A 10,622-nucleotide genomic window follows, 5' to 3' on the forward strand; every position below is an offset into this window, starting at 1 on the left:
GCAAGCCATCAAATATGTACTACGTAAAAATAGTAAATTAGAAGCTTAACTTCTTAACACAGAAAAGTTAGATAAAGAAATTTTTAAAAATAGCTCTAGTTGGTTTGGTTCAGTGGTTAGAACATTGGCCCATGGACAAAAAGTTTGCAGGTTCGATTTTGGTCAAGGGCATGTACCTGGGTTGCAGACTCAATTCCCGGCCCTAGTGCAGGCACATGCAAGAGGCAACCAATCGATGTGTCTCTCACATCCATGCTTCTCTCTCTCTCTGTCTCTCCCCCTCTCTTCCACTCTCTTTGAAAAAAAGAAATCCTCCATTGAGGATTAACAAAAAAAATAAAAAAGAAATGAAAACAAGAAAAATAGTTCTAAGAAATATAATCCAGATCTAATAGAGATATCTAGAAATTCTTAGCTAAATATAACATAATAGAGGTAAAATATAATTAAAGAAATAATAACAATAAATGTCCTTGAGCTGAGGAATGCCTAAAATGAAAACTCAGTAGCAGGAAGAATTCACAGAAAGAGAGGACATTTATACTTACCTTCACACAATGAAGTCAACAAAAATGAAAATAAACTATCTGAAAAAGGAATTAAGAAAACTCTCCCACTTACAATATCATTAAAAACAATAAAATACTTTAAAATATTTTTAACCTAGGAGGTGAAATCTATATACTGAAAAATGTGACTTTGATGAAAGAAATTGAAGTCACAAATAAATTGAAAGATATTCTGTGTCCATAAATTGGAAGAATTAATGCTGTTATAATACCCATTCTACCCAAATGATCTGCAGGTTCCATGCAATTCCTACCAAAACCCCAATTGTATTCTCTACAGAAATAGGAAAAACAATTCTAAAATTTGTATGAACCACAAAGATTCCAAATAAGCAAAGCAATTTTGAGTAAAGATCAAAACTAGAAGCATCTTATTCCAAACTATGTAGTAATTTACACAACATGGTGGTGGCATAAAAATGGACATCTAGACCAATGGAACAGAATAGAACTGAGAAACAAATCTATGCATATATAGCCAACTAACCTTTGACAAAGGCACCAAGTACATACAATGGGGAAAGTACAGTCTCTTTAATAAATGATGTTGTGAATAATGGATATCCACATGCAAAAGGATGAAACTGGACACTTACATTAGGCTATGAGCAAAGATTAACTCAAAATGAATTAAATACATAAATGTCAGGGATGAAACACCAAAACACCTAGAGGAAAACATAGAGGAAAGTTAACTGACATGGTCTTGGCAATGACTTTCTGGATATGACCCGCAAAACACATGCAGATTAATGTTTGAAGAATTAATGACACAGACATTTTAATAATTAAGAAGTTTGTGTACAACAATATTTGAATGCACAGTACATTATTTTCAAACTAGAGGCCCAGTACATGAAATTCATGCATGGGTATGGTCCCTAGGTCTGGCCAGCGATCAGAGCTGATCAGATTCCCCACCTCCTCATCTCCCCGCCTCCTCCTTCCCTTGCTCCCTCAGTGACCTGCCACCACTGCTGGTCGCCCGCCATATTCTGTGCCGCCCCCTGGTGGTAGTGCACGTCATAGCGAGCAATCAAACTCCTGGTTGAACTCCCAAGGGGACACTTTGCATATTAGCCTTTTATATATATAGATGCCCATCAAACCTTTACAGAAAATTTCTTATTCCACAGAATATTCTACCTGTGATTATTTATAATAGAAAAAATTATGTAAATTCTAAGAATAAGTAATTCCAATGTATCTTGGTTTTATTTCTAGGTGTGCATCAATGGTGAATGTGTGAATTTTGAGAAGTTCTACAATTCAACTAATTGCTCCTTTCAGTGCAATGAAAATGCTGTAAGATTTGACTCCTTTTTAAAGTAATGTCTTACCAGACATTTATTGACATAGGACTTATTCCTGGCCTGTGTGTGTGTGTGTGTGTGTGTGTGTGTATACTCATGCACATGTTTGTATAGTGATTTTGAAAACAAGTGTATATTTGGGAACTGTTTTTCACATATAATAAATAAAATTGATCCAAAGAGCCAAACCAGATATTACATATACATATTGCCAATATTGCAAGTATATGTTTTATTATTAGACTGGTAATCTAGAAACTCAGTACTTAAGCACATAAAATGTCTTTGAGCTGAGGAATGCATAAAATGAAAACTCAGAACCAGGCAGAATTCATAGAAAGAGATGGACACCTAAAGTTTAAAGTTGGGTCCATCATAATATCACTTATAGTTAAATTACATCATGCCAACATTTGCCTAAAGCTTTTGAAAAAAACAACAAATCATTATATATTTTTTTTACTCAACACTATTCAATAATAGCAGTGCCTAGCAGTCATGTTTGTGGGTAACATCTTTCCTAAGCCAAATTAATCAGTAACATTTATATACAGAGTTGTATATCTATCAGGTACTCTTTAAAGTAATATATACTTATATTTATATTTATATTTATATTCATATATATGTAAAATTTTAAAACTTCATAACAACTGAAAAGGTGAGTCCTATTCCTAAGCCTACTTTTACAAATGGAGGACAAGTTAAACTTGGTTTTGGTGAAAGGAAAAGTTGATATTTAAACACAGAAAGAGTGTATGTTCTTAACTATTACACGATGAACTAAACATAGTTCCCTCACTTTTATCCCACATTAATATAACCTCGTTATTATTAAGCCTAGCTAGAGTCTGTTCCTTGGCTGTGATATATTCAACTTTAGCAAGGGCTGCTCCTTTAATACAATTGATGCCTTCTGGAAAGATAACTCAAGCCATTTGTTTATCTGGTTTTAAGCTTTTGGAATCATTCTCCTGCTCAAACATCTTCTTCAAGGGTAGTTGATTCTTGTATTTTGTTTGCTTATTTCTTTTAAAAATTGATTTTAGTATACAGTTTAATTAATCAATAAAAGTGTGTGTGTGTGTGTGTGTGTGTGTGAGATGTAGAACTAGCTAGCATTAAACTAAGTGAAGTGAAAAACACAGCTTATGCCAGTAATTTGATAAAATTATGATTGACTGTTCTTCCAGGTGGATGGCAGTGAGCTCCAGTGCCAATGTGAGGAAGAAGAGATAATTGTGGAATGGGAAGAATCCTTAAATGTTACCAGTGAGCATCCTAGAATATATTATCCTGCATATATCAAAAGCCTAGCCAGTGAAAAAGCTTTTTTCTTAATTTCTGAGTCTACTACATATATGTTGTGTTTCTGCATGTATTTGTATGGTCTTTTTTTCACATGTTTAAATACTCACATTTGAATTTACTCCCATTGCTTTATAGAATTAACATATCTTCTTCTAAATTTGCATTAGGTCTTCTAAGAGCCCATAACCCAAAAAGGCTTTTTCTATAATCTGTTAATAACTGAAAATCAAAACTTTTCTGCTGATTGTGGTTCCCTTAAACATAAAGAGTGTTCATTGCTAAAAAAATGGTAATTTGTATAATATTATGGCCTTTTCCTTTAAAATTTAAAAATTGTGGGGAGGGGGAATCAAAGTATTTTAAGGAATAGAGAACTGGTTTGTAACAGCTCAGTTAAATGTTAATATTCTACTGTCCTAAAGTTTAAATCAGGGTTGAAGCTCATGGTTGTTTGTTTATTGTTGTTTCTTTTTTTAATTTCTTTATTGATTAAGGTATTACATATGTGTCCTTATCCCCCCATTACTCCCCAACCCGCCCCCCCACTCATGCCCCACCCGCCTGTTGTCTGTGTCCATTGGTTAGGCTTATATGCATGCATACAAGTCCTTTGGTTGATCTCTCCCCCTTACCCCCACCCTCCCCTACCTTCCCTCTGAGGTTTGACGGTCTGATCGATGCTTCTCTGTCTTTGGATCTGTTTTTGTTCATCAGTTTATGTTGTTCATTATTTACCATTACAGATATCTCCATCCTGGTTGTAGTCCTTGTCCTGGGTATCATCGGTATTGGGGGAATCGCATTTTTAATTCGCTACCTAAACTGTATTAAATTGAAGCAAGTTCAGAGGTATGTCCCTATGTGTTGAAGAAGACCATTACTGAGAATATATTGGCTTTGTGTCCATAGAGGGTACTTGATGGAGGCAAAATATAGCCTCTTATTAAAGACCAAGTAAGAGTAGCTGTATATCAAGTTCTAATCCCAATGTTTATCCCAATAGTTCCCAAACTTGATGGCACATTGAAATTGCAGGGTTGTTGTTTTGTTTTTAATCCTAATTTTGGTTTCTCCCTCTTATTTAATTGTTATAGGGTGTAACTGGAGTATCCATCTTTTAAAAATCTCCTTCTTGGTTTAATATTAACCACAGGCGTATCCCCTATCTTGTATCACTGTTCCACTTCCTTTTTCACAGCCCACCTCAAGATAGACTGGGAGTGGAGAATAAAGGATACTTTGGTGATGAGCTGCAAACCAGGACTGAGCCAATCTTACCTGATATTCATCCCCTACACGTAAGAAAATGTCATTTGCAATAATTGATTAACTTAAAAAGTTAATTAATGTGTGTTTGAAGTGGAAGTAGCCCTAAATCTAAATGAGGTAGAAGATGCAGAACAGTTTAACATAATTTCATACCACCAAGCCTTCAATCTACATATGGGGAGGGAAAGAATGGCAAGACCCAGTATTGATGAGAAACAATTTAGCCAAATTAGCACACTCATGCATTATAGACTAAGTAAAAAAAAAGAATATTCCAGGCTTTCTAAGATCACTCGAAATGCTGGTGTCTGTTTCTACATCTATATCCTCAATATCCTCAAGGTCACAGAGCAGGATGATTCTTACTGAGAATGAGGAGCTGAAAGCACCAAGACTCTCAATTGTATGTTTCTTGTAAATTAGCAATTATCATCATGTCATCTTTATTCCTAGCTAAAAGGATGTGATTAAGATAGTGTTCAGCCTGGCCGGTGTGGTGCAGTGGTTGAGCATCAACCCATGAACCATGAGGTCACAGTTCCATTCCCGGTGAGATTTCCAGCTAGTTCCCCAGTAGGGGGCGTTCAGGAGGCAGATTATGGATGAATATCTCTCATCATTGATGTTTCTCTCTCTCCCTCTCCCTTTCTCTCTCTGAAACCAATAAAACACACACACACACACACACACATTTTTTAAAAAAAGATAGTTTTCTGTCTATACTTCCACAGAATCTGCCTATCACACAAGATGATCTAAGAAGATGCTGCACATAAAATCAGTACAGTCCTTTTCATAAGCTGGTTTTACTGGAATTTCAATAGATATACTTTCGAATGAAAGATCTTGAGAAATGTTTGTAAATCTCCTACCAAATATATTGTTGGAGAGATTCACAAGGTTTACAAGGAAAAATAGTTTCTGATAAAACTTCACTTAGCCAGAATCGTCTTCCCCATCCTATCCCATAGGAATTTACAAACTATCTTAGATTTTTCATGAATCAGGAAGATGTCATCTGCATGTGTAATGTGCACATGTGCATGTGTGTCTATGTATGATATCTGATGCAGTTCCTGACACAACATTTATTTATTATAGAAACCTGCAAGTAGAGAGTTAAGAGGACTTGAAGATTCCAATCCACATGCCAAAATGGTAGGCTCCCAAGTCAGATGGTTCCTCCCCCTATCCCCCTGTTTACGTTTTTCAAAGGCTAGCATCCTTTTGTGTTCTTTACATACTCATTGACTGACTAGGAACATCCTCTGCTCTTATCAAAAGAATAGGATGGTTGACATTGTTTCCTCTGATATGCTGACATTTCTAAAATAATCTAGCAGAGCATGCTTTAATCCAAGAGTTCAACCTGACCAAAAGAGCGAGCTAGACTTCAAGTGTCAGAGTTTCAAAATATAATGACAAAAACAAAACTTTCTTCTCAAACTTTTCTTGGCCAGTGTATACAAACTCATGAGCTCTCACGAAGTATTTTAAAGGACATAACAATACTGGCAATCACAGAAAAGGTATCATTTCTAGTGGTAAAGGTTTGTTTGTTTTTTGTTTTTTTCATGATTGGTTTATCAAAGTTTTCACTTACCAAATCAATAACTGACTATATCTGAGGCAGAACTTCACTTTTGTGTATGTTAGAAAATTTATCTCTGTGTTAGAAAATTTATCAAAATTGTGGAGGGAGACAAAATTATCAAAGGGAAACAAAATTAAGACTGTTTGGCTACATTTCAGAGTTTTTGTTTTCTTTCCTTCCTTCATCTGTTCATTGACTTTTGTTGAGTGTCTACAGTGTACTGGTTTAATATGAAGCTACCCCCCACAAAGCATTCTTACAAGTAATCCTGCCCAATACACCTTTGTTGTTGGGATGGGAAAGAATGGATGTTTCTAATTGCCCTGCCTCTTCACAATGATGAACCTGTCTCATGCTGGAGTGTGAAGAGAGGCACCCCTAGTGCAAGCAAACTGGCTCCCTCTAATGAAAAACTAAATGGTTTTCTTTCTTTTGTGATAGGCTTATTCATTTTACAATAACTGCTTAATTAGCCCTGGCTAAGGAGAGCTGGGAAATGTCGATAAATGTAGTATAGCAATATCCAGAAAGATTATTGCAATTAGTAGATATGAATAAGTAACTGAAATAGTACATGCTTATAGACTTTACCAAAACAACTTATTTTTAACCATATGTTTCTATTTAGAGCTTGAAATTGGATATCCAAAATGGCTGCGCAAGTCTAGGTTGAGGCTGCTGGATGCATGATCTTCACAACCTTCCCTCAATATTCGCTACACAAATGTTGGTAGTTTTTCAAATGTTTTTATCCAGACAGAAAACATTGAAGAAAAACAACTTCTTTCTGTAATATTTGCCTGTAGAATTCATAACCTGTAGTATAGATATATGCTACAAAACTTATTATAGTTTTTCAAATCCTCTTTAGCTTACTACCAATATAAACAATCTCCTTGCTCTGGGATTTCCCTATAAAATGTTAGGATAGTCACTTAAAAAGGAATCAATACCTTGAAGATAATAAATTATAACCCTGAATCTAAAAAGCAAAAAACAAACAAAAGTGTTTATATAAGGTTAGTTCCTTGGGAGTATGAAAGTACTTACCTTCATTTGAACAGGACATGATTACCACTCATTCTGGGTTAAGTGAAATTCTCTCCCACAGAAAGCCAAGAAATTCAGTGCTAATTAAAAGGTAGATGACTGTTTTACTCATTTCCTTTTAGTGAAGGAGACACAACGGCCACCCTAATTGCAGAATAATTCCTAAAATTGTGTTGACAGCATTGGAGGACTTGAAATGTTCCTGATTAATTCTAAATTCCTAGAATTTAATTTTTAAGTTCTCAAATCTTTAGAATTCCTTAGAACCTGACAGAGAAGTCAGAGGGTTACAAGAATTTCAGAAAATTTACTCCAGCAGAGAAGAAATACGATTTCCATGAAGGGCTTGTGAGATCCTTGTAATAGATGGATTTCACACGTAGCATGTGATTTCTGTGCTGTCTCCACTCCTCCCTGTCAGTTGAGTCCAGTGGGGTTGTCCTGGGAATGATTTCAGCTATTTCTGATACCAATGCTTCTCAGTGTGTTCTCTTGTGCTCTCTACTGTCTTTTCGTTAGCTAATGTTAAGGCTGCATCCAATTCTTTTTCATTCCTTAAAATAAAGTTTTCAAGTGCTAGCTGCAAATTTTATGATTCAATTAAATAAATGCTGCAAATCAAGGAAGAAGGCTGGTTGTGCTTGGTGAGATTTTGTTGCTATGCTGACTGGTTGATGAGAGAAAAGAATGGAGATCAGACAGCAGTGACTCAGCACTTTATATCTAGGCAGTTGATTAAGGATTTGTTGTTCTAATTAAAACCATCCCTTTAAGAAAGAATATTGATAAATATGTACTTAAAGCAGAAGATTCTAATTTACATATTTATGTAAATTTATGAAAAAAAGAAATTTCATATAAAATATAAAACCTCATATATGCTAGCAAACAATAATCCTCTGGTAATCAAAATGAAGGGACAGTCAGAGACTCATATTCACCTGAACAATACACATGTTGCTGAACAGTATACATTTTGGTGACATCTTATTCCCCCTGTAAAAGGATAGCCTTCTTGATTTGTTCTTGTTACCATTGCTCTTCCAGAGAACTTGTCATGGCCACCCACTTCCTCTGCCTTGGACTCTACATTTCCCTAACTATTCATTTCCAGTGATTTTTTTCAAATTTCTTCTCTCCCTCTAATTATGAATGTGTCTGATACTCCCCAAATCTTCCTGCCTCATTGCTTCCTGCCTAGTCACTCTAGACTTCTAACCTGCTTCCTTCTCTTCAGATAACCCCAGGGCCTTCCGGTAGCTAAGAACCTTTCCGTTTTAGGTAGTGCTCCTCGTGCTTTCCGATACTGTGTTTTCTATCCCTTACAGATGTTACCTGCACTCCTTTCAAATGTTGCCACTACCTGCTCTGTTTCATAGGGACCTTTTCCTTCTAATACTGTCTATAGATTAGGAAGCACTTTCAACCTTCTCCCTGCCAATGGTCCCCTTGGAGGCCCAGTTCTGTCCCTGGTCATGGGCCAGTTATGATTTCATAATCTTAATATTTCTGGCCCTTGCCACCTCCAGGAGTTTGAATTCTTTCCCTTGAACCCACAATTGCTGACAGGACTCCTATTGTGAATGGACAGACCTGCCCAACCTGCAGAGTAAGTACCTCTGTCTTCCACCTTAGACCCATGAACTTCTTGCTGCCCTGTCCCATGCACAGCTCGAGAACTCTTCCTGATGCTGGTTCTGCCTACACTAACACTGAACCTCTGACAGCCCTGGATGTGGTGTCCTGGAGTCCCGCTCTCCTCTGCAGCTGGGTCAAGTGCTCTCTGCCTTGGGCAGAGGCGATTTATCTGGAACCTAATGAAGCTTGAGCTTCAGGGCCCATTCACACACTGCCCCTTCCAGGACTTCTTATCTAGTTTTGTATTTACACTTTGTAAGGACAGTCAGTGAGCTGGATTTGGGTTGAGGAGGAGGAACTCAAATAATTTTCAGCAAAAGTGTCTACAGGAAACAAAGTCTCAGCAACAGTGAGGAATGGATCGGCTCAAAACAGAATGGGGGCGGGAGACCTGGGAAAGGGAAAAGAATGGCAGGTTTGAGCAGCTATCTACACCCCCCTTGCTGACTGGAGAAAGACACTCCCCTAGCATCACAGAGAGTAAAATTACAGACAGGGTGAAAACTGAGTGAATTTTGACTGTGTTCCTCAACATATATGCAGATCAATGGCCAAGGGCAGAAGCTTTACCAGCTCGGGGAGTTTGAACAAAATCTTTGCTCTAATCACTGGCTACTGAGCCATGCAGATCCAGGGCAACCAATAGAAAAACAGTACGAAATATAAAAATATGAATTAAAACCCGAGCAGAGACACCAGCTGTATGTTTCAGGGGGCAGAAGGTGGGCAAGGTTCTGCAGTTGAAGTTCAGGCAAGTCATTTAAAAGAACACTCAGAAGAAAAGGGAAAATGTCTCCCTTATGCTCCTGACCAATTCCTGATTGGCACTGCCTGATTCAAATTCATTTTTGCTCAAGTAAACTCTTAAAAATAAATAAATAAATAAATAAATACTCAGAAAAATAAATCAGAACCTGTATTTATTACTATATATCATCTATATGCTATTGTGTCAAGGAGTAGCAAGTATATTTTTACATCAGTTCTGACAGGAATACAGTGATGGTGATCTAAAACAAAACCAGCATTTCCAATAAAGCATCAATTATTATCAAATATCAACAAGCTCCGCATAGCCACTTTGCCTTTTTCTCAAAGCTACTGTCCTGATAGATGGTTGTGGAATTTTAGTGCATTGGTTGCACTAAAACTGGGTAGTGATATTCTAAAGAAAGGTAAGCATTCCCTTATTAGCATGCAAATGTGTGGTACGTCTGTCTATCAGTGAAGTTCCTACAATGACCACTAGATGGCGGTGTAGTAAACTAAATCTGTGAGCTAGAAAATTCCATGATTTCATCCCTTTGTCAGACAGACAACCCTAGACCTTCAGAATCATGACTTTAAATAAACTTACTAAGAAATTTGCTAAACTCCTGTTTCTCGTTATTAAAAATGTAAGTCTGGGGGAATTTTGCTACACACCACTTTCTTCTCTGCCAGGGTTGAGACTTGAAGTACACAAACAGGGACCATACTGCTTCCTACACAGAGGGGAGCTGGGCTGGCACCGGAAAGCTTTGAATGGAGATTTTAAATTGGAAAGATAAATGTGACTCACTCGCGTTTTGAATTCCAGTCTTCTTAAAGTTGATTTGCCAACAGCCCCAAAATGATCCCATCTTTTGAAAACTACTTTATGGGTGTCTAGTTTGAGGGTTGTTTTTTTGAGTTTGGGGGTTGAGTGTTTTTTATTATTATTATTTTATTTTATATTATCTGATTATCTACTTTTTTTGAAGACCAGAAAATGAACCACTGCTGCCATGGTAACCTAAAGGGCTCCCTCTTTCCCCGGGGACACATAAGGGATAGTAAATGCCAGGAAAAGACACAGCCTGCTTGACTTATATGCCTTTGTGGTGGACTGTTGATGAC

At 36.9% G+C, this 10,622-nt stretch overlaps 1 protein-coding gene across 1 annotated transcript in view; it reads left to right on the forward strand.

Moving 5' to 3' along the window:
- ADAM7 (ADAM metallopeptidase domain 7) overlaps nt 1-6,729 on the forward strand; it is a 56,198-nt gene extending 49,469 nt beyond the window's left edge. Inside the window, exons 17-22 of the mRNA XM_023759102.1 lie at nt 1,794-1,874; nt 3,076-3,154; nt 3,937-4,042; nt 4,392-4,491; nt 5,564-5,620; nt 6,685-6,729. Coding sequence (XP_023614870.1) covers nt 1,794-1,874; nt 3,076-3,154; nt 3,937-4,042; nt 4,392-4,491; nt 5,564-5,620; nt 6,685-6,729 — 468 coding nt within the window. The remainder of the gene's footprint in view (nt 1-1,793; nt 1,875-3,075; nt 3,155-3,936; nt 4,043-4,391; nt 4,492-5,563; nt 5,621-6,684) is intronic.
- The last annotated feature ends 3,893 nt before the right edge of the window (nt 6,730-10,622 follow it).

Source organism: Myotis lucifugus, unplaced genomic scaffold (assembly GCF_000147115.1).
Source record: "Myotis lucifugus unplaced genomic scaffold, Myoluc2.0 scaffold_148, whole genome shotgun sequence".
NCBI lineage: Eukaryota > Metazoa > Chordata > Mammalia > Chiroptera > Vespertilionidae > Myotis > Myotis lucifugus.